Genomic DNA, 25,380 nt, shown 5'->3' with positions numbered 1-25,380 from the left:
TTGCCTTGAGCCAAGCTCCCAGCAAGATCTGGGCCTAAACAGTGAAAGAGTTGAAGATAGACGCAAAGTATTGGCGTAACTCAGGCAGCATCTCTGGAGAAAAAAGGTGGGTGACGTTTCGGGTCGGAACCTTTCTTCAGACTGTGAAAGAGTTACGCTGTTATGTGTTTCATGTTGTTGTACGAGTAACATTATGTAGCCTTTAGGGATACAGCGGGGAAACGGGCCCTTTGGCCTACCGAGTCCCCGCTGACCAGCGATCACCCCATACACTAGCTCTATTCTACACACTAGGAACAATTGACATTTGCAGAAATGAGTTAACCTACAAACCTGTACATCTTTGGAGTGTGAGAGGAAACCAGACACGCGGTCACAGGAAAAGGTGTAAACTCCATACAGACAGCACCCGTAATCAGAATCATACCCAAGGTACCTGACAGATGTACCTTATAGGTCTCTGGCGCTGTAAGGCAGCAACTCTACCACTGTGCCGCCCATATGTGGCCAAGATGAACACATAAAATCTGCAAAAAATATGCTGTTGAAAGGATATGTTTATACTCTTGGATGTAGTTTCAAATGACCACACAAGGAACTACAGATGCTGGAATCCTGGAAGAACTCAGCGGGTCAGGCAGCACCTGTGGAGGGAATGATGAATCGACGTGATATCAGGCAACCTTGGAAGCCTTACCCCACTACTCAAACCTCACGTCAAAAACCTTGGCGTGATATTTGACTCAGCACTGAAATTTGACAAACAAGTCAATGCTGTGGTAAAAGCTAGCTTCTTTCAGCTTCGGACGATAGCTAAAATAAAAAAATTGCTCCAGTTTGATGACCTGGAAAAGATCATCCACACATTCATCTCCTCCCGCCTAGATTACTGCAACTCCCTTTACACTGGCATCAGCCAATCTTCCCTGTCCCGCCTGCAACTGGTCCAAAACGGCGCAGCGAGACTCCTGACGGGCACCCGAAAAAGGGACCACATCACCCCGATCCTGGCCTCTCTCATTTTTTTAGCATTGAAAAACTCCTTTGTTGCTTTAGCAGTATGTTTGGGATCATTGTCCTGCTGTAGAATGAACCGCCGGCCAATCAGTTTTGAGGCATTTATTTGAACTTGAGCCAATAGGATGTGTCTATACACTTCAGAATTAATTATGCTACTACCATCAGCAGTTGTATCATCAATGAAGATAAGTGAGCCAGTACCTTCAGCAGTCATTCATGCCCAGGCCATAACACCCCCACCACAGTGTTTCACAGATGAGGTTGTATGCTTTGGATCTTGGGCAGTTCCTTCTCTCCTCCATACTTTGCTCTTGCCATCACTCTGATATGTTAATCCTCGTCTCATCTGTCCACAAGACCTTTTTCCAGAACTGTGGTTGGTCTTTTAAGTACATCTTGGCAAAGATGTGGTTTGCATCTTGCAGTGTAGCCTCTGTATTTCTGTTCATGTAGTCTTCTGCGGACAGTGGTCATTGACAAATCCACACCTGACTCCTGAAGAGTGTTTCTGATTCTTTGGACATGTGTTTGGAGGTTTTTCTTTATTATAGAGAGAATTCTTCTGTCATCTGCTGTGGAGGTCTTCCTTGGCCTGCCAGTCCCTTTGCGATTAGTAAGCTCACCAGTGCTCTCTTTCTTCTTAATGATGTTCCAAACAGTTGATTTTGGTAAGCCTAAGGTTTGGCTGATGTCTCTAACAGTTTTATTATTGTTTCTCAATCTCAAAATGGCTTATTTGACTTTCATTGACACAACTTTGGTCCTCATATAGATAAACAGCAATACAAGTATCCAAAGGTGATGGAAAGACTAGGTGCTGAGAGCTCTCTTATACCTGCATTAAGGAGGCAATTAAACACACCTGAGCGATTACAAACGCCTGTGAAACCATGTGTCCCAAACATTAGTGTGCCCTGAAATGGGGGGACTTTGTATGAACACAGCTGTAATTTCTTTATGGTGAAACCAAAATGTATAAAAATGGCCTTTAATAAAATCTGACAATGTGCACTTTAACCACATGTGATCTTTTTTTCTATTGCAAAACTCAAATTGTGGAGTACAGTGGCAAATAAATAAATGATGGCTCTTTGTCCCAAACATTATGGAGGGCATTGTATATTGAGCTAATAGTTCTAATACAAATGATGAAACAAGTCTGTTTTTTGTTCATTGTTTCTTCCAATGTGTCTTCAAATTGACACCAAATTTTATTACTGAAAAAATATATTGATCAACTCAATACAATTTGAATGAGGTATTCAGATTTAAAGTGATAAAAGTTGACTAAAATCCAAAACTGAGAAAGTAAAGTTGAAGTCATCCTCCGAGATGATGCAGTTCATTCAGTTGTTGTGACCTCAATATTAGCAGGAGAGTGGAATTGGGAGTCAGGAATGTGGTGATGGAACCCACACTTTGTACCTGGAGCTGTAAAGTGCAGGGTTGCCTTTGTGTGCATTGGAAATGAAGTTTTTATGGGCAATACCTGTTGGTGGCCTGTGACAAATGGGGTCAAAAGCAAGTGTGGGCTTTAACTCAGGAAAGTATAATTTGTCTTGGGCATTCAGATGTACTCCAGCCCCTGTTTTAAAATGTTTTTTTGTCATTTCAAATAACTCTTCAAATTTTCATTTAGGACCAAATATGGAGAAGTACGCTTATTTGGGAAAGCACAAATTATTGATCCTTTGGAGCGTTTCTTGAACGAGGGAGTTAAGGATGAAAATATGAGGGCATTTTATATTTGTAGTGGTCATGTGCATACATAAGTTAACAAAGGAAATTTCCGTTGCATATATACATTGAGGGGAAAGCAAAAGATGACAGTACAGGTAAGTTTAGGTCTACTTCTGAGTGGTATTTAAGATCTTTCCTGGCAGGAAGTTTAATATATCAAACTAACTGAGTGTAGTGCCACAGGATAGTGTGAGGATGAATGAAAATCAAATTGTGACTGGAAGGAGCAAAAATATAAGCAGAACTTTGTAGTAGAGTTTCAAAACCAAAAGGAAACATAGTTTAAAAACATCAAAGCCTAGAGTTCCAGAATGCATCTAGCAATTATAGCAACATACGTACGTTGATGGCCCAAATAGAAGTATATGAATTGTATTCAACTTGCAATTGCAAAGATGTGGTTCCATAGTAAGTAGAACTGAAAACCCTGTACGCCGGGGTTGAAAATGGGCTTGTGGAAAGGCCAGCAGATGAGCAGACATTTTAGTGATTTTTTTCCCCCATAATGCTCAGTGGAAAAGATATCCTAATCACAAAGAGCGATTCAGGAAAAAAGATGAACCAAACATCATTGAAGGTCAAGGAAAATGTTAAAAGCATGACCATACAAAATGACAAAAGCAAGTGATAGAAAATTGACAGTGAGGAAATGACAAGTAAGATGAAAACAATCAGCAAGGGCCATGGGTATATAAATAGAAGAGGGTGGCTCAGGTCAGTGAGGGATCCCTGGAGAATGAGACGGGCACATCATGAGGGGTGTCTTTCCCAGGGTAGATGAAACAAGAACTTGAGGGCATAGGTTTAAGATGAAAAAGGAAAGATTTAATAGGAACTTGAGGGGGGACTTTTTCACACCGGGTGGTGGGTGGCGGATGGCACAATGGGCCAAGTGTTCGGCTGGCAACCGGAAGGTAGCCGGTTCGAATCCCGCTTGGAGTGCATACTGTCGTTGTGTCCTTGGGCAAGACACTTCACCCACCTTTGCCTGTGTGTGAATGTGTGTGAGTGACTGGTGGTGGTCGGAGGGGCCATAGGCGCAGATTGGCAGCCACGCTTCCGTCAGTCTGCCCCAGGGCAGCTATGGCTACAGAAGTAGCTTACCACCCCCGAGTGTGACTGAGGAGTGAATGAATAATGCGATGTAAAGCGCCTTGAGTATTAGAAAGGCGCTATATAAATCCCATCCATCATTATTATTATTATATGGAATAGACAATACACAATAGGTGCAGGAGTAGGCCATTCGGCCCTTCGAGCCAGCACTGCCATTCAATGTGATCATGGCTGATCATCCCCAATCAGTACCCCGTTCCTGCCTTCTCCCCATACCCCCTGACTGCTATCTTTAAGAGCCCTATCTAGCTCTCTCTTGAAAGTATCCAGATATCCGGCCTCCACCACCCTCTGAGGCAGAGAATGCCACACTCACAACTCTCTGTGAGAAAAAGTGTTTCCTCGGCTCCGTTCTAAATGGCTTACCCCTTATTCTTAAACTTTGGCCCCTCGGTCTGGACTCCCCAACATCGGGAACATGTTTCCTGCCTTTAGCGTGTCCAAACCCTTAACAATCTTATATGTTTCAATAAGATCCCCTCTCATCCTAAACTCCAGAGTGTACAAGCCCAGCTGCTCCATTCTCTCAGCATATGACAGTCCCGCCATCCTGGGAATTAACCTTGTAAACCTACGCTGCACTCCCTCAATAGCAAGAATGTCCTTCCTAAAATTAGGGGACCAAAACTGCACACAATATTCCAGGTGTGGTCTCACTAGGGCTCTGTACAACAGCAGAAGGACCTCTTTGCTCCTATACTCGACTCCTCTTGTTATAAAGGCCAACATGCCATTCGCTTTCTTCACTGCCTGCTGTACCTGCATGCTTACTTCCATGACTGATGAACAAGGACCCCAGGTCCCGTTGTACTTCCCCTTTTCCCAACTTGACGCCATTTAGATAGTAATCTGCCTTCCTTTTTTTCATACCAAAGTGGATAACATCACAGTTATCCACATTAAACTTCATCTGCCATGCATTTGCCCACTGCCCCAACCTGTCCAAGTCGCCCTGCATTCTCGTAGCATCCTCCTCACAGTTCACACTGCCACCCAGCTTTGTGTCATCTGCAAATTTGCTAATGTTACTTTGAATCCCTTCATCCAAATCATTGATGTATATTGTAAATAGCTGTGGTCTCAGAACTGAGTCTTGCGGTACCCCACTAGTCGCTGCCTGCCATTCTGAAAGGGTCCCGTTAATCCCTACTCTTTGTTTCCTGTCTGCCAACCAATTTTCTATCCACGTCAACACTCTATCCCCAATACCATGTGCCCTAATTTTGCCCACTAATCTCCTATGTTGGACCTTATCAAAACGCTGCCAGAGGAAGAAGTTGAGGCAGGCACATTGACAATTTCAGACTGATACTTGGATAGGAAAGGTTCAGAGAGATTTGTGCCAAGTGGGGGGAAATGGGAGTAGCTTAGATAGGCATATTGGTTAGCAAGGATCAGTTCGGCCAAAGTGCCTGTTTCCATGCTGTATGTCTGACTAAGGGGGAAAACCAAATAGTTGGAAATATTATACATGTTAACATCTGTTATTATAGAGTTGTGGCAAGAAAATAGGAGCATGAGTAGGTCAGCTAGCCCCTCAGGCTTGTTTCCTCCCCATTCAATATGATCGTGGCCGATGGCTTCACGTCTTATCCATATCCTCACAGCCCTTAATCCCCAATCTTTCAGAAAATTATCTAGTTAGAAACATAGAAACATAGAAAGTAGGTGCGAGAGTAGACCACCAGGTCCGTCGAGCCCGCACCGCCATTCGCTCATGGCTGAACACTAAACAGACACACTTACCCACAAACAGTAGACACAAGACACAGAACACAAGACACTACCCTCCCCTTTATACCGCTATCACCCCTCTCCACCCCAAGAACCTCGTGATCTCCTGGGGGAGGCAAAAAAACGGATAAAAACCCAGGTCCAATTCGGGAAAAAAATCCGGGAAATTCCTCTCCGACCCCAATCCAGGCGATCGACACTTGTCCAGGAGATCACTCAGGTCTTACTATACTAACCATACCTAGGTCCATATCCCTGCCCTCTCCCCGTAGCCCCTTATCCCCTTGGCAGCTAAAAAACCATCTATTTTAGACTTAAATATATTTAACGTTTCTGCTTCCACTGCTCCCTGGGGCAGTGAATTCCATAAATTAACCACCCTCTGGGTGAAGAAGTTCTTCCTCATCTCAGTTTTAAAAGAGCCCCCCCTTATTCTGCAACTATGTCCCCTAGTTCTAGTAAATATTCTGCAACTATGTCCCCTAGTTCATCTTTAAATACTTATATGAACTATGCTGCACAACTCTGGGCAGTGAATTCTAGAGATTCAGCATTTTAACAGACGATAAAATTAAGAGGCATCTACCGTGTCATATTTATCCCGTGTTTGTACACTGTGGGCAGCTTGGGTGTAATCATGTTATCATGTTTTTCCGCTGACTGGATGGCACGCAACAAAAATGCTTTTCACTGTACCTCGGTACAAGTGACAATAAACTAAACTAAACAGATTATTGTTATTGACAACAGTATTTTATTGTCATATGTACCGAAACAGAACAACAAAATTCTTACTTGCAGCAGCACAGCAGATATGTGAACATAGTACTCTGTAAAACCCCACAATAACGTAAAAATGTTTTATTTGTATTTACTTGGAGGTTGTGATGTTTAATAGCCTGATGGTTGTAGGGAAGAAGCTGCTCCTGATCTTGGACTTTCGCCAAAGTGTTATTCTCTACATTATACTTTGTTTACCAGTTCTTAGTACAGATACTGGCGTTATTCCCTCAATAAAGATCACCTTTCTTTAGTTACTTCAATATTTTATAGTTTGTCATTTTGGAAAATAGCACTGAAATGTGGTTTGCTGTTCCCAACCTCCGCTGTTGACTGACCACAGGAGCTTTTATTTAAGCTTTGTTTGTCTGGCAATCAGAAGGATGTGGGATATTTTATGAAGGCTCAGAGAGCCTGCTCTGATAGTAGATACAAATCTCCAGCAGAGGAGTCAGCAGCTGCTAAGTTGGCATTGTTTGTCACTCATTGCCAGGGCAATGCTGTCAGGATATATATTCTGCCTCAACAAAAAGCACTTTTATGACTTTAATATCAATTCATACATAATATTGACAACATAGTGTAGCAATGTTACAAAATTTTGAGATTTAAAAAATCAAGTCTGTAATTTATCCCATCAGATAAAGCATAAAAAGAAGTTAAATTTGTCACCTAATTCACTTTCATATCTTCAGTATTAAAACAGTTATGGCCATTTTCATACTTGGAATTGCTTTTCCATTGACTTAACACAAAAGCTGTGACCGAGGACAGTCAAATGGCCATAACTTTCTTAAAAATTAAGAGAACTAAAAGAAATTTGCAGTTATTATAGATTGAAGCATTCTGAAACAAATATGAAACACTTACTTAGATGACTTGAAATTATAGCATATAATTAGTTAGTTACCTAATTGTAGCTGATTACAAAATTCAATTACTAGATCTGAACATTTCTTAAGAATAGATTAACATTTTTAAATAGCTTAAGTGTCCAAATAACATTCACACAATAATTCATAATATAACATAATTTTTAAATCTCATTGTCATGGATTTATAGTCCAAATGGAAGGAATTTATTGTTTAATACCTGTAAATTAATGGCCATTTAAATCATTTTGCGAGCGGGTTTTTCTGGAACGCGATCATTTGGAACGTTGCGGTTTGCGGTGATTTAGACCCCCATATCGGCATGCTGGTTCGTATGGGGACTAAATCACCGTTTTGCAACTTAAAATGTGAACTAAAGGCATCTTAAGGACCACTTTTATACATAAAAATAAACGGCTTTCTTTTACCTGTCACCTACATGAAATCCGTCCCCGTTGTCGGCGTTGACGGCTTTAGAAGCTGATTTTAAAATGACTCCAGCAATGAACCAGTCGGGCGATTTAAAAAAAATACACAGAACAGCCGTCGGCACGATTCTTCAGCAAAAGCTTGCACTCCAACCAAATATAATCCAGGACAAGGTAGGAAAAAAAACGCGTTTTAACCCCGCCCCCCCCCCCCCCCCCCCCCCTCATTGGCGCCAAAATCGCGCACACGGCCAGTGGCAGAATTGCAGCGCTGCTGAAGGTAAGTATTGTAACATACCTACATAGTGGGAACCAGTGAGTTCTAACTAATATAAGAAGGACATCCTTTGGTTTTAGAACAATAATTCTTCAAATTTGCAGAAATTGCTTAATTGTGAAACTCAATTTTGTTTTTGTCTCCTCTAAAGTGATTATCCACTTACTTGATATACACAAAATGCTGGAGTAACTCAGCGGGACAGGGAGCACCTGAGGAGAAAATGGATATGTGACATTTCAGGTTGGGACCCTTCTTCACTCCCAACTCTAAACGTCACCTATCCATGTTCTCCAGAGATATTGCCTGACCCACTGTTACTCCAGCATATTGTGTCTTTTTATAAACCGTCATCTGCAGGTTCTTTTTTTTACATATAGCCCACTTACATGAGCTCCTTGACCTAAAATTTTATTTTCATTCCTGATTTTTTTCCTTTTTTTCCTTAACTTCACCTCCCAACCGTTTCCCAATCCCCTCAAAAAAGGATATACTTGTCTGTAAATTTTATTAAAATTCTTGTCAAGAAAATAATATTGTTATTGTGAATATGGACACACATTGCTGGAGTAACTCAGCCAGTCCGGCAGCATCTCTGGAAAAAAGGAATAGGTGACGTTTCAGGTCGAGACCCTTCTTCAGACTGAGGGTGAGACTGAGAAGAAGGGTTTCAACCCAATACACCACCTATTCCTTTTCTCCAGAGATACTGCCTGACCAGTTGAGTTACTCCAGCATTTTGTGTCCATCTTCGGTGTAAACCAGCATCTGTAGTTCCTTCCTACACAATGTTGTTATTGTGTTCCGCTCCAGTAAAATTGGCTGGCCCATAATAAAATTCAAACTCGCAACATCATCCACTGTATCACAAGTTCCAGATGTTTCACACCTGGTGAAGGAAGTACCAGCAACATTTATTTATTTTTGGACTTGCATCTGCACCACAGGGATTTACAAATCACCTTCCTTAGTACTGCCTGTTTGTGGCTACAACTAGTACATGTGTGCACTTAATTGGGAAGTTAGTCCATGAGCATCTTGTCAAGACGTCGCATGTTCTCATTTTTCAAGGATTTGCTTGTTTACGAATGAAATTAAATAATCGCTTGAAGCCAGAGAAGATGCTCATAATTAGGCGGGCCGAATATCTCTGGAAATGATTGGTTTTTGAAGTGATTTTACCACTGTGGTCATGTTTTGTATGGAGGACTGAGGAACTTTGTTTTTTCCAGTCATTGTCGTTTTTATGGTAATGGTTGTATTATATTAGGAAGTGGATTTAATTAATATTTTTCGGACTGTTTGCCATTGCCACCCTGTGGTCTCAGGTGGTAATAGCATACCAGATACATATTCTGGCATTGAAAGGAAAAGTTTGGAACAAAATATTCTGTCGGGTTACATGTGCCTCCTTTGTCCTTAACAGCCTGCAGTGTGCACAACCTAACTGCATGGATGGAAGCTCTTCCAAGCAGCAGAAGATCAGGCAAAAATTATATTTTCCTTTAATATTCCTTAGCACTGAGCTTATTTTATTATCAAAGTTTTAGTTTAGAGATACAGCATGGAAACAGGCCCCTCGGCCCACTGAGTCGTGCCAACCAACGATCACCAATAGTTTTATCCTACACACCAGGGGGGAATTTACAGAAGACAATTAACCTGCAAACCCGCACGTCTTTGGAGTGTGGGAGAAAACCAGAACACCCAGAAAAACCCCACGCCGTCACAGGGGGAATGTACAAGCTCCTTAAAGACAGCACCCATAGTCAGGACCGAACCCGGTCTCTGTTGCTGTAAGGCAGCAACTCTACCACTGTGTCACCCCATTGTAATTTTTTTTTTTATTTTGTAATTTGCTTCCGTTGATCAGTTGTTTTGATAAATGTAAATCTGACTGTTGGCTTTATACCACTTGTCTCGTTTCCTTTCATCAAATTCATTACTTCACCCTTCTCAGGATTGAATTCAGTCTTTTTATTTTTGTTGCCATTTAACCAGAGATTGGTCTCTGCTAACTGAGACAAATTGCAGTAAGAAACATTTGCCCAGGCAAGGTATAGCTATGAAAGTGAATGTTGGTAATCACAATATAAAACAATTGAAATGAGTAACCAAACCCAAATGAATCATTGGAGAGAAAGATTGTTAATCTGGGGGGGATCCAATAATTTTGAAGTTCAGTCAGTGGACTTGCTCTCTGAGGTGAAGATATTTCCAACTGCAACTTTTAGTTTAGTTTACTGTCATGTGTACAATGAAAAGCTTTTGTTGCATGATAACCAGTCAGTGAAAAGACTATACATGATTACAATTGAGCCATCCACAGTGTGCAGATACATGATAAAGGGAATAACGTTTAGTGCCAAATAAAGCCAGTCAGGTCGATCGTAGATAGTCCAAGGGTTACCAATGGGGTAGATAGTAGCTCAGGACTGCTCTCTAGTTGTTGATGGAATGGTTCAGTTGCCTGCTAACAGCTGAGAACAAACTGTCCCTGAATCGTATCCCTCATGTGAATGACTTTATCTGCAATTTGTCCCACAGAAACAATTTGGAATCATTTGAGGTCCACATAAAGGCCCACAGGAACCACACTGTTCTGTCCCATATTATTTGATTTCTCCCGTTGCGTTTACTAATTGTATTAATTAAATTGTACAATGCTGTGGACTTTGGTCCTTTGATACACCACTGGACATACATCATACAAACATACATTTCCGATATTTAGAGGTGATTATGATTTAGAAAGCATGATGCGGTTTTGTGCTACCTGCCTGGTACAACAGATCTGCCTGGTGGTTAGCCATTATTTCTTGGCCTGTAGATGCATCAGATTGGGTGAATGTCCCTGAGAACATGACATGCACCTAAGACCTTATGGATTTTCTGAAATGACACCAATTGGTTTTCAAAGTAAAAAATTTGAATTTGAGCTTTTCAGTTGACAAAGTTTACTGCATATGTGGTATTCCTGGATGTGAGGAGGATTGTATGTGTGGATTATGCGGAAATCTTGCTGCCTTCTCGACTGTGGTCCACTTTGAGAGTCTTCTCTGGGTGTTTATGGTTGGATATCCTTTCGCAATCCCTTGCCGAATTTGCCTTTTATTGGACATGAAGACCTGACAATTAATTGCCCCGACAATGGCATATTCGAGATTCATTTGGCATGGTTGTTTTTTTTAATCTAAACTAGTTTTGTAAAAATTATCCATCAAGATTTACTTCTTGTCACCTTTCGTGGAACACCTTCGCTCAGCCCACGTGAACCAACCAGATCTCCCGGTTGCTGGACACTTTAATTCTCCTTCCCATTCCTACCCAGACCTTTCTGGCCTCGGTCTCCTCCATTGTCAGAATGAGGTTGAACGTTAATTGGAGTGGTATGAATCTTGATTTCTCTCACTTCAGGTAGCCCCGGCATTCCCTCTCTCTCTCTCTCTCTCTCTCTCTCTATCCCTCCCCCACCCAAGTTGTACTAGCTTCTCATTTTCACCATACAAACAGCTGGAAATGGCCTGTTTCTTTTATCATCGTTACCATTTTGCATATCTTTAATTGCCTTTTTTGTTTATCTTTCATTCTTTCTGTCCACAACACTGTCAATATCTCTCGTTTCCCTTATCCCTAACCAGTCTGAAGAAGGGTCTCGACCTGAAACGTCTACCAATCCTTCTCTCCAGAGATGCTGCCTGTCCTGCTGAGTTATTCCAGCTTTTTGTGTCTATCTAAGGTCTCTTTTATTCTCCTTTTATATTTGCCGTAGTTTGATGCCTGCAAGACAGCTGCTGCATTGAAAACTGCTTATTTTCTAGCATAATTTTGTGAAGAGAGTGCTCCCACATGTCAAGAGCCATCTTAAACCAGCCTTGCTCAGTATTTCTTCAGATAAAAAGATAGCAAATAAAATGTAATTTTATGAATAAAATGCATTCACTTTTTTTTAAATGCAAAAAATAAATCTCTTTTTGCAGATCCATAAATTTCACTTTGCTTAACAGTTGACTCTTGCATCCAAACCAGTTATCTGAGTGTCAGGTTATTCATTTCTATTGTCGGCAGGCAGCACAATTGCTGAATCGCAATAGTCCAGCAATGTTTAGGCTCACTATATATTCAGATAGTAATGTTTTTTAATGTATATGCTTCAAATCATATAGAGTACTGGTGCGGCTGCTTGTTGGGCACATATTCTATATCAAAAATAACTGAGCTATGTTAAATTTGCAGGAAAATACTTCCTCTATGCATAAATCTTTATGATCACAGAGAAGAATTCTTTTTCTAGGTTCTATACATGAAAATTGCAGGCATCACGTCATTAAATATAATGTTATATATCAAAATATCCATCGGGTTTTAATCTCCATGCTGTTTTCAAAATAATATGCATCAAGAATAGAAGCAACTTTGTTAATTTTAGACCTGCATTATAATAACAGCCTACATTAACATTTAATCCCAATTAAAGTAGAAGGGATTTGGTGAATCCAAATGTGTTTAATGCAGGCTGCAGACCCCATCATCAAGGTTATACTAGTTGAATAATTTCCAGTTAACTAAGAGTCATTAGTCGATGTGGTTGAATAGGAAGGTTAGTGTTGGAATCTTGAGCTTTATATTTTCTACCGGTTCATATTGCTGTATTGATATAACACCCAAAGCCAAAATGTAAGCATCCATTAATTATCCGTTCTTTTGTATTTATACAGACCCCTCCGTAATGTTTGTGACAAAGACCCATCATTTATTTATTTGCCTCTGTACTCCACAATTTAAGATTTGAAATAGAACAAATCACATGTGGTTAAAGTGCACATTGTCAGATTTAAATAAAGGCCATTTTTATACATTTTGGTTTCACCATGTAGAAATTACAGCAATATTTATACATAGTCACCCCCCATTTCAGGGCACCATAATGTTTGGGACACAGCAAAGTCAAAGTCAAAAGTCAAAGTAGCCTTTATTGTCATTCAGACCTTGAGATCTGAACAAAACTTTGTTGCCTTGCAGTCCTACATATAGTAAAAATGACAAAAACACACAATAAACACAAATTAACATCCACCACAGTGAGTTCACCAGGCACCTCCTCACTGTGATGGAAGGCAAAAGTCTTTAAGTCTTTGTTTCAACCCTTTTTATTCTCCCTCTGTGCCAAGGTCGATCCAGGCTTCAGATGTTGTGACCCTGCCGGGCGATGGTAAGTAATGTCAGTCCCGCGGCTGATTCCGAGCTCCGTGAACGGGCCGGTTCAACTCCGCGGCCCGGGGTGGTCGAAGCCGCCGAAGCTGTGGCCCTCCAGTCCAGCGGACGCAGCTGTTGCGGGAGCTCCGGTGAACAGGTCACCAACCTGTGACCTGCGAGCTCCCGATGATGTCGTCCACTGGGCCCGCGGTCGGGTCGGGTAGCCGCTGCCACCGGAACACTGCCCCAGCTCCGAGGTCTGGTCGCCGCTGCCCCAGCTCCGACGCCAGGTCGCCACTGCAGCTGCCCCAGCTCCGAGGCCGGGTCGCCGCTGCCCCAGCTCCGAGGCCGGGTCGCCGCTGCCCCAGCTCCGAGGCCGGGTCGTCGCTGCCCCAGCTCCGAGGTCTGGTCGTCGCTGCCCCAGCTCCGAGGCCGGGTCGCCGCTGCCCCAGCTCCGAGGTCTGGTCGTCGCTGCCCCTGCTCCGAGGCCGGGTCGCCGCTGCAGCTGCCCCAGCTCCGAGGCCGGGTCGCCCCAGCTCCGAGGCTGGGTCGCCCCAGCTCCGAGGCCAGGTCGCCGCTGCCCCTGCTCCGAGGCCGGGTCGCCGCTGCAGCTGCCCCAGCTCCGAGGCCGGGTCGCCGCTGCTGTCGGAACACCACAGCTGCGGAGTCGGACTGCTGCGGCTGGACCGCTGCCCCAGCGCCGAGGCCGCCAGCTCCGCTATTAGGCCTCGGCGCAGGCGGAGACGGGGGATACGACAAGAGAAGTCGCATCCCCCCGAAGGAAGAGACCAAAACATGTTTCTCCCCCTACCCACACACATACACAACCCAATAAACCAAAAAATAACTAAAACAGGACAAAAGAACAACACAAAAAAGAAAAAAAACAGACGGACTGCAGGCGAGCCGCAGCTGCTAAGGCAGCGCCACCATCTTGGAAAATTGTCATGTAAATGAAAGTAATCATGTTTAATATTTTGTTGCATATCCTTTGAATGCAATTACTGCTTGAAGTCTGTGATTCATGGACATCACAGTTGCTGGATGTCTTCTCTGGTGATGCTCTGCCAGGCCTGTTTTGCAGCCCTTTAGCTTCTGCTTGTTTTGAGGGCTAGTCACCTTCCATTTTCTCTTCAGCATATAAAAGGCATGCTCAATTGGGTTCAGATCGGATGATTGACTTGGCCACTCAAGAATTGACCATTTTTTAATCTTTTAAAACCTCCTGTGTTGCTTTAGCAGTATGTTTGGAATCATTGTCTTGCTGTAGAATGAACTGCCGGTCAATGAGTTTTGAGGCATTTGTTTGAACTTGAGCAGATAGGATGTGTCTATACACTTCAGAATTAATTATGCTACTACCATCAGCAGTTGTATCATCAATGAAGATAAGTGAGTCAGTACCTTCATACATGCCCAGGCCATAACACCCCCACCACTGTGTTTCACAGATGAGGTGGTATGCTTTGGATCTTGGGTAGTTCCTTCTCTCCTCCATACTTTGCTCTTGCTATCACGTTGCTATAAGTTAATCTTCGTTTCATTTGTCCACAAGACCTTTTTCCAGAACTGTGGTTGCTCTTTTAAGTACCTCTTGGCAAACTGCAACCCGGCCATCCTATTTATGCGGCTAACCAGTGGTTTGCATCTTGTAGTGTAGCCTCTGTATTTCTGTTCATGAAGTCTCTGTGGTCAGTGGTCATTGACAAATCCACACCTGACCCCTGAAGAGTGTTTCTGATCTGTCGGACAGGTGTTTGGGGAGTTTTTTCTTTATCATAGAGAGAATTCTTCTGTCATCTGCTGTGGAGGTCTTCCTTGGCCTGCCAGTCCCTTAGCGATTATTAAGCTCACCAGTGCTCTCTTTCTTCTTAATGATGTTCCAAACAGTTGATTTTGGTAAGCCTAAGGTTTGACTGATGTCTCCAACAGTTTTATTCTTGTTTCTCAGTCTCATAATGGCTTCGTTAACTTTCATTGGCACAACTTTGGTCCTCATGTTGATAAACAGCAATGAAAGTTTCCAAAGGTGATGGAAAGACTGGAGGAAAGACTAGGTGCTGAGAGGTCTTTTCTTAGGCCCTCTTCAGTCATGGCTGACCATGGGTGTCTCCAGGGTGCTATTCCCTATATGGAGGACGCCTGTGAGTGACTTTGTTAACGTGGGAAGACTGGTGCACAGACAGCCACCCCACGGTCCTTGACAGATCAGGGTCAGGGTCTAGTGGCATGTAGTCCAAGACGACCGGAGACCCTTTACTGCTGCAGCCTTCAACTGCCTTCTCAGCCATTGTGACGCTCCACGAAGGTCAGTCATCATCCTCCGCCTGTTCCACCGTTGACGTCTTGGTTGGATTGCTCTTTGTCAGAGACCTCCCCCTCGACCTTACCACCATGGGGGGCCCTACCAGGAGCATAGCTCCACACGGCAACACTCTCAGCATCTCAGGTCCACACAAGCTTCAACACCACGACAAGGTGACAATCCACAGACCACTCTTATACCTGCATTAAGGAGGCAATTAAACACACCTGAGCAATTACAATGCCTGTGAAGCCATGTGTCCCAAACATTATTGTGCCCTGAAATGGGGGGGACTATGTATCAACACAGCTATATTCTCTACATGGTGAAACTAAAATGTATAAAAATACCCTTTAATAAAATCTGACAATGTGCACTTTAACCACATGTAATTTTTTTTCTATTACAAATCTCAAATTGTAGAGTACAGAGGCACATAAATAAATGATGGGTCTTTGTCCCAAACTTTACGGAAGCACGGTAGCTGTAATAGTTGTAAAATATCCAGCCTCCAGTCATTTGTTTTGTTGATATTACTCTTGAAACCCTTGATGATACTCCGGTATCATTTGCAGTACTTAATTTTAATCCCTGCTAATGGCATTAATCCTCTTTTATATAGGATTGTATTCCATCCTCCTATTGCAGTATTTGCTTTCGTATTCCATGCAATATTATTTTACACAATTTTTGTTTAGAATCCTTTGTTCCAGTCTCAATAGAAATGGCAATTTTTATACATTTGTTTTTTTTTTCATTTGGCTGTACATGTTATATAGAGTACACCTCCTGAAAAGAAAGCTGTTTCATATCCTTACCCTCGCAACATCAAACAAGCCTCTGATATGTAAATGCAGCCTTGGGAAGAATAGATGCAAAGCCTCATTTTGGATGGATGCCAAAACTTTATTTCTTAGAATTGTATTTGAAACGTGAGAAGAGCAGCTGACCAACAATTTACATGTGAACCACAGCAGAACGCACCTGGGAGGCAAAACTTGACTGCTGGTCTGCGGTGGTCTGATATCACTTTTGAAAGAGTAGAAGCATTATATTTGGTATTTTTTACATGTTTAGGAAACTAATATATAAATGTATTAATTGGATTCGTATCAGAGTAGTATTTAGATAATATCCCCCCCCCCCCCCAATCATATAATTTTGCTGTCATTTACTGCATGTCATGGTAGTCCAGATGTGAATTTCTGAAGATAGACACAAAATACTGGAGTAACTCAGCGGGTCAGGCAGCAGCTCTGGAGAACATGGATAGGCGACGTATCACTGAGTGCTAGAGTAACTCAGTGGGTTAGGCACAACCTTTGGAGAAAAGGAATAGTCAAGTCAAATCACATTTATTTATATAGCACATTTAAAAAACAACTCTCGTTGGCCAAAGTGCTTTACATGCAGAGGTGAAACCCTTCGTCGGACTGCAATTCTAATTCTAAATATATATTTGCTCATTATTGAGTATTATTCCTTTTTGTATAAAATAAAAGCATGTACTTTGCTACCTCTAAAACCAAGTGGTTCCATTAATCCCATGCATATTGTGAGATTTTTCAAAAGAAATATTACAACATTAACAACAAATCAGCTTCCCAGCTTGCCTCTGTCATTGTTAATTATTGCAAGATTATTTTTGCTCTTGTCAGATTCCTACACGTTACAAGGTCATCAATGTCACTGTCATCAGTTTTAACTTGTAGAAGTTTGCTGTCCGATTATTTGAAAGGATGTCCAACCCAGTTATATTATTCCATTATGGCAATGCTATTCCATAAGTATTTTTGATGTAGATGTCCTAAAAGTAATGTTGGAGAATACAGAGAGGGGAACCCAGGGATTGGTATGGAGAGTATTGGGATGGTGCCCCAGCATTGGGCTTGGACAAACAGACCAGGACTCCTCAGGCGTTGATAACCCAATTGTTATTTGTTCAAGGAAAGGCCTGGGAGCTACAGGCCAGTGAGTCTAACATCTGTGGTCAGAAAGGTACCAGAGAGTATTCTGAGGAATAAGATATACATGCGTTTAGATGGACAAGTGCGGTTTTGTACATTGGAGATCGTGTCTCACGAATCTGGGTTTTTTGAAGATGTGACCCATAAGGTTGATGAGGGCAAAGCTGTAAATGTTGTATATATGGATTTCAGCAAGGCATTTGACAAGGTTCAGCATGGTAGGTTGCTCTGAAAGGTTAGATTACATGGGATCCAAGGGGAGAAAGCCAACTGGATAGAACATTGGCTTCATGGAAGGAAGCAAAGGGTGATGATGGAAGGTTGTTTATCAGACTGGAGGCCTGTGTGCCTCAAGGTTATGGTGTTAGGCCCATTGCCGTTTGTCATTTATATCAATGATTTGAATGAGAACGTACAGGGAGGATTGGCAAATTTTGCAGATGATACAAAAGTGGGTGGTATTGTAGATAGCGAAGATGGTTGTCAAAAATTAAAGCGAGGAGCTCAAATCACAGAATGAAGGGATTGAAGTACATAATGCATGACAGAATATAAAATATGATGCGGAAATTAAATGAAAAATGAGAAACATTCAATTTTGGAAGAAGTGGCAACACCTGTTTGATTCATGTTGAAGTGCCTGCAGGGAAAGCTGACAAATATCTAGTAGCCCGGGCCAATGTGACACTCAAAGAAACCGTACAGGTTTCCAGAAGAGGAAGTGTGTGTGTGTGGAAACATGTCTTGAAGAAAGTTTTAATGTCTACAGAAATACATCAGCTGCAAATTCGAACTAGAACACATTGCAAACCTTAGGGAAAGAGGAAAATTAACCTACAAATGATGCATGCAATTTTGGTCGTTTTGGGGAAGAAATGGACTAATGAATAGAATATCAGAAGATATTGGTACATGTTTACATTGGGTAGAGCAATGATATGTGAAATAGAAAGCATTCTAAATATCACTTGGCCAGATTTGTCTACAGAAATTGAGGTTGGATTGAATGCATTTTTATTCCGTGAAGCAACAAAAGCGATATGTGGCAATATATTAAAGGCAAACCTGATCTTAATTTTTTGTCCAGAAAACTGAAGCAAGTGTTTTAGCAGGTGGTATTAAGTTTACTTGTTATATTGGTCCTGCCTCATAGTGGTAAGAGTGGTACTATAGAGAGAAGTGGATGAATTAATTCAACAATTTAAGACAATTAGCAATTCCAGCCTCATCTCACATTGTCACATATGACTGCCAATTTATCAATCTATACTACCTCTGGTTTCCTCCCACATGCCAAAGACATGCAGGTTTGCAGGTTAATTGGATTCTGTAATTACTAGTGTATGGGTGTGTATAGGATAGAAAGTGGGATAACATAGAAGTAGTGTAGGGGTGATTGGTGGTCAGTGTGGACGGGCCGAAGGACCTGTTTACACTCTATATCTCTAAACTAAACTAAACCCAATGTCAATTATTCACTTCAAGAGTATTTGTTTCCAATAGAAACTGTTTCCGAAAAGGGATTTTCTTTACATTGCCATGTGAATTAATATTATTATTTCAGTATTATCCAAATTATAATAGCATGCCATTTATGGTCCTATTTGGTATTGTTACAGCATTTTAAGAAACAAAAGCGGCTGATTCCAGAAAGAACAATATGGAAATACTTTGTTCAACTTTGCAGTGCCTTGGAACACATGCATTCTCGGCGTGTCATGCACAGAGGTATTGTATATATGTAATGCTAGACTGTAAATCTTTATGCTGATAAGGTCTTAACACTGGGAATTGAGTTATTGGAATGGTCCACATCTCCAACCAATTCTGCAGAAAGGACAAAGGCAGCTAGTGGAGCCCAACTGACATGCGGGTAGATATCAATCCTTTTAATTCAATCAGCTCTTTCCAATGCCATTGGTAGAATTGCTGATAATTAGTGGAAAGATTATGGAGGAGTTGGTGAACAAATGTAGATAATGTAGGAGGAAAGGATTTTGAGGTTTAGACAAGTGAAAAGAAACCAGAAGCCTTTTATTCTGCATTGTATTATAGTTTATAATAAATAACGCAGGAACACCTGGCAGCTGATTTATTTAGTTTGCTCATGAAGAATTGACCAAGGTATTGATCTCACTGTGGATGTTAAAACTTATCTTTTTAATTTAAAGCAATGTTAAATCCTTCTTGCTGCATATTCTGTTTGACTAAAAGAAAAACATTTGTTTGATAAAGGAAATTCAAGCTGCACTGGCATACGTGTAGTATAAACAGGGCTCCAAAGGCCAAATAGTTAGTTTGATAGGGTTTACTACTTGAGTGTGGATCTCTGGTTGTATAAAGCTGTTGAGCATTCCTGCTCTAAGCCCACCAGAGTTGACAGTATTTTCATGGTGAGAACCACACAAATGTCAGTCCTGGACTAATAGTGTTCCTGTTGTGTGTGCAAAAGTGTGGGCTTCACTTCAGTTTGAGCAAGTGAACACAAAGTTCTGATCAAAACAGTGGGCCGCAGCCAACACATTTCATCTGATTTCTTCCTCTTTCACATCCTGACAAATCAATTGTAACTGCTTCCACACTGTGCAGTTCTAAGCTTCAAATAAGTCAAGCTTTTCTCCTCCTTACCGCTTTAATTAGGGAGGGCATGTCATACATGATTTGGAGTGTCCTGGCAGCCTCTGAAAAGATAGACAGCTCAGGGAAAACCTTGTGAAAAGGGTTATGGTTTTATAATGTCACTAATATGGAGTTAAGGAGAGGTTGGGCAAACTTGGATTGTTTTCTCTGGAGCATCAGAAGCTGATGGGAGACCATTAGAAGTATATAGAAAATGATGGGAGGCATAGATAGAGTAGATGGGAATCAGGAACAAAGGATCAGAATCTTTATCCAAGGGTGGAAATGTCAAAGCCTGGAGGGCATATCTTTAAGGTCAGAAAATGAACATCCAATGGAGATGTGCCGGACCAGTCCTTTGACACAGGGAGTCTCTGGAATGTGTTACCGGGGGTGGTGGTGGAAGCAAATACGATTGTGGTGTTTGAGGGTTTTAGACAGGCACATGAAAGAATATGCAGGGAATGGAGTGATATGGATTATGTGCAGGCCGATGAGATTAGTTTAATTTGGCTTCATGTTCGGCACAGACATTGTGGACCAAAGAGCCTTTTCCGATGTCGACTCCATTCACTTTAATTTAAAAATGGAATACCTTGTCCTCATGAAAGAAAAGAAGCTCTTGTCCTCATGAAAGAAAAGAAAGTATAATAAGATTAGATTCCTTAAGTAGGTAATTGACAGAATTTACCAATATCACTCTGACAATTTTATTATAAAGCCAACATTGTGACGGACGAGAGTTTGATGAAGTTTGGAAATGTCCCATTCTTTGAGTTATTTGCAGATTCAGGAAAAATTTATAAAAACAAAGGAGGCCATTGTACCCATTGAGTCTGCGCCAACCAAAACGTGCCAGCTAACCAATAATTAATATTTTACTGATCCTTTTTTTAGTGCGGTCTAGGCAAAGTAGATAACAGCTCCTATCCATGATCTCTATTTCAGCCTGGGCACTGGTTAGTGTGCTCCCTTATGCCAGAGGAATTGCAATCTCGGCAACGTCAGGCAGAGGTTTTCAGCAATGGCAGAAAATATGGTTAGAAGAAAAATAATTTTGAGGCAGTTCAAAAGGAAGCAATAGCAACGATCCTTTAACACTGCAGCATGTTAGTATAGTCCTGAGCATAAAATCTAGGCAAATACTAGGGGTAAACATTTTTACATAGTGGATATAATCTGATGTCTTGTGGAAAGGAAAGGGGAATTGGATAGGCGCACAAGGGATAATAATCTACTCGGCTACAGGCAAGGAGCATTGGAACAACTGCACTATTTTACATAAAGCCAGAAAAAGAAGCTAAGCGAATAACCCAGTGGGTCAGGCAGCATCTCTGGAGAATGTGGACAGGCAACTTTTCGGGTTGGGACCCTCCTTCAGAATTATCCGCAACTGCCCAGATAAAGGTGTATCATTGTGTCTGAAGAAAGGTCCCAACTTGAAACAATCATTCTCTCATTTCCCACTGTTTTTAGAAAAAGCCAGTGTGGACTTGTGCATAACTTCCTGCTGTGAAACAATTCAATAATTTTTATACAAATGTCCCAAGGTTCCATGCTTTGCCTTTTGATAGTGGTTTTGGGAAACAAATTTGCTTTCTTCGTGTGAAAACACCGTGTAAATCCATGAATTGGAGAAATAATTCTTGTTGCAAATATAGTAACAAGAAGAAAGTATGTTATCATTCACACCCTTGTTTCAGTTCTCTTGCAGAGAAATATTTCTTGTGTCAAAAATAGTAACGTCAAAATGTATGTGATCTTTCTGTTCTCTTGCAGATATAAAACCAGCTAATGTGTTCATTACAGCAACAGGAGTAGTAAAGCTGGGAGACCTCGGCTTGGGCAGGTTTTTTAGTTCGAAAACTACAGCAGCACATTCTTTAGGTGAGCAATCCTGCACAACACGAATCCATCTAATTACAGGAGTGGGATGTATTTCATTAAGAGTGTGAACAAAACCATGTGTCTGCTGTAAACGTAGGCAGCAAAAGGCAGGCTCCCTGACTACTATTGGGTTATCTATTTCATTGTGCAGTTAGGGGGTTTCCTGTTTCGTTGACCTTTGCCATTACACAGGGCATGTCTGGAAGTAACAAGTCCAATCTTGCTACTGATACAGAACCCTGATTACACAACAGTGTAATAAAGACCAAAGAGTTTATGATGAATAGACTGCTTTAAAACTGCACGCTGAGCTAACCCATTGATCTTTCCTGAAGTTTATAATGTAAAGAACCTTGAACAATCAGACAGCTTTTATTTTATTGCATTGCTTCCTTATTTTTCCTCCAGTGTTTCCAAAACATGGTTGCACCGACAACTTAATACTTTGTTTCTTCAACCAAAATTTTTAAATAAAAGAACCCAATACTAGCTACTAAAAAGGACAAATTTAATACACAGCTTTCAGCAGTCCTAATCCATATGGGAATATGTAGGACATTGGATTGCTAGGACTGCAAATAACAATTTCAAATATTTTGAAACTCCCTTTATCTTCCTTGCTTGTGAATGTAGAGCTGATTTTTCTCACAGAGCAGGGGATATATAAGATACAGAAGCTTGAAAGAGCACACCACCAGACGCTAGAATAGCTTCTGTTTTCAGGCTTCTGACCAGTTCTTCCATAAACTGGGGTGCGCTCAGATTCTCCTCGACCTCATTGCGACATTTGACTGTCTCTGGAACTGATGCGCTACAATGCTGAGAACTATATTCTGCACTCTGTATCTTCTCCTTTGCTCAACCCATTGTACTTGATATTGGCTTGATTGTATTTATGTATAATGATATCTGATTAGATTGAATAGCTGCAAAACAAAGCTTTTCCCTGAACCTTGGTACACGTGACAACAATGAACCTAAACCTGAATATAAACAAGATAGTTCCTGTGCTGGTTAGATATGGATATGAAAGTGAAATGTGTTGGAGCACTTATTGTGTGCAGGGAGATCTCAAGTAAAGGGCCTGTCCCATTTTCCCGAGTTATTCACGAATTCTCCCGAGTTTTCAAACTCGCGGAATGTTCGTAACGAGTCTGTAGGACTCCGTGGATATATCGTAGAGGCTCGTTATGCCAGCCCTAGGTACTCGGTGCTATTTTTTTACTCGTGGACATTTTTCATCATGCTGAAAAAACGTCCCGACTTACCTGATGCCCCGAGTACCTACGGCTGGCATAACGAACCACTACGATATATCCACGGACTCCTACGACCTCCTATGGACTCGTTACGAACATTCTGCGAGTTTGAAAACTCGGCAGAATTCGTGACTAACTCGGGAGAATTTGTGAATAACTCGGGAAAGTGGGACAGGCCCTTTATTGGACCAAGGAGAATATAATTTTCCAGGGTCCACCTGAAGGTCCAAAATAGTGAGGTGATTATTATCGGTTCAGAAATCTAGTTTGAGCACACAACCAAAACATTTATTTTTCAAATAGATAAGGGATCAAATATGGGGCGACACCGTGGTGCAGAGGTAGAGTTTCTGCCTTGCAGTACCAGAGACCCGGGTTCGATCCTGACTACGGGTGCTGTCTGTGTGGAGTTTGTATATTCTCCCTGTGACCAAGTAGGTTTTCTCTAGAAGTTCCGGTTTCCTCCCACACACCAAAGATGTACAGGTTTGTAGATTAGTTGGGCGTGGTAAAATTGTAAATTGTCCCTCATGTGTATGATAGTGCTCGTGTACGGGGTGATTGCTGGTCGGTGTGGTCTCAGTGGGCCAAAAGACCTGTTTCCGCGCTGTATTTCTAATGCCTAAAAGAGACCTTTTGTAACTGAAATTGTAATCTGTCACCACAACAAGATTGCGGTCTGTAAATTCTCTGCCCTGTTTTTTAAAGAATTGGTATCAACAAATACATCAGTCAGTTTCCAGGAAGAAGCAAAGGCTTCCAGTTCCCACATTGGATGTCTTAATTGAAAAGGAATAACCTTCATTGTAAAGTTTAAACAGTATTAAAATAATCTGCTTTCTGTTGGCTGTTAAATGGAAGTCTTTGTTGGTATCTGGTAAGCAAGTTGATGCAAGGCTCGCCTGAGGTGTCATGAAAAAAAGCAACAAGACACACAACTACATAAAAGTTAACATAAACATCCATCACAGCGGATTCCCCTCATTCTTCACTGTGATGGAAGGCAATAAAGTCTAATCTTCTTCCCTCTTTATTCTCCCGCGGTCGGGGCAGTCGAACCATCTGCAGTCTGCGATCGAAGCACCCGTAGCCGGCGATCGAAGCCCCCGCGTCGGGGCGGTCGAAGCTCCTGTGGCGTGGAGCTCCCGAAGTTGGTCTCTAACCAGGCACCGCGAGCTCCACGATATTAAAGTCCGCAGGCTCCCACGGTTAGACCTCCAAGGTCGATCCCCAACAGGGACCGCAAGCTCCACGATGTTAAAGTCCGCAGGCTCCCACGGTTAGAGCTCCAAGGTCGATCCCCGACAGGGACCGCAAGCTCCACGATGTTAAGTGGGCAGGCTCTCGCAGTTGGAGCTCCCAAAGTCGATCTCCCGCAGAGGTCGCCAACTCCTCGATGTTAGGCCGCAGTGCGGACAGAGATACGATACAGAAAAAAATTTGCATATCCGTCGAGGTAAGAGATTAAAAAAAGTTGGTCCTGACGTCTCCGGCCACCCCCCTGGACAGGAGCTGAGAGACGTCAGGACCACCAGAAGCCGCTCCCCGATGGGCCGCTACGGCGACAAGTGGCAGTTCGCCCACAGCCTGAGCTGCACCCCCTCATCGGGACACCGACCCACAGGCCCACTGCAAGCACGGAGATCCCAGATCAGCAACTCCAGCCCAGCCCCGCTCCAACTCCAGAGGAACACGCTCACCGTAGGGGCAGAAGCTGATGGTGTGCAAGGTACGTCTTGTTCTTGGGGTGGAGCAGCTCGGGCTGTGGGCGAACTGCCACTTGTCGCCGTAGCGGCCCATCGGGGAGCGGATTCCTCTGGGGTTGGAGGGACAGGGAGACACAGCGGCTTTTGAGAATGGTGGGCAATCACTTCCAAAGTTCTGCCCACACAGTCAGTACACCTCTCCTACACTTGTCTTCCGCACTAAGATCATCTCGCAGAGAATGATCCCAGCCTAACCCTCCCTATTCTCTCCTATTCTGCAAGAAAAAACTACATTGAAGACTCAAACTCGCGATCGAGTAACTGACGGGATCGAGGCGCAAACTCGCGACCTTGCGGATATGAGCCGAGCACTCTACCACTGAGCCAGCCGTTAAAATCTACGCTAAAAATCTTCCATTCCGAAAGCCGAAAAATTCCGAATTACGAAAAGTGTCTGGTCCCAAGGCTTTCGG

The 25,380-nt window shown here is 42.3% G+C and overlaps 1 protein-coding gene across 9 annotated transcripts in view; it reads left to right on the top strand.

Moving 5' to 3' along the window:
• The window catches only part of nek7 (NIMA related kinase 7), a 137,603-nt gene that overhangs the window by 75,538 nt on the left and 36,685 nt on the right, over positions 1-25,380 (top strand). For all 9 annotated transcript variants that reach the window (XM_033027972.1, XM_033027971.1, XM_033027973.1 and 6 more), the window contains 2 exons: positions 19,056-19,164; positions 21,835-21,942. In XM_033027972.1, coding sequence (XP_032883863.1) covers positions 19,056-19,164; positions 21,835-21,942 — 217 coding nt within the window. The remainder of the gene's footprint in view (positions 1-19,055; positions 19,165-21,834; positions 21,943-25,380) is intronic.

This window comes from Amblyraja radiata, chromosome 10, assembly GCF_010909765.2.
Source record: "Amblyraja radiata isolate CabotCenter1 chromosome 10, sAmbRad1.1.pri, whole genome shotgun sequence".
Lineage (NCBI taxonomy): Eukaryota > Metazoa > Chordata > Chondrichthyes > Rajiformes > Rajidae > Amblyraja > Amblyraja radiata.
The sequence above is the reverse complement of the archived record's forward strand: the minus strand, read 5'-3'. Positions and strand labels throughout refer to the sequence as shown.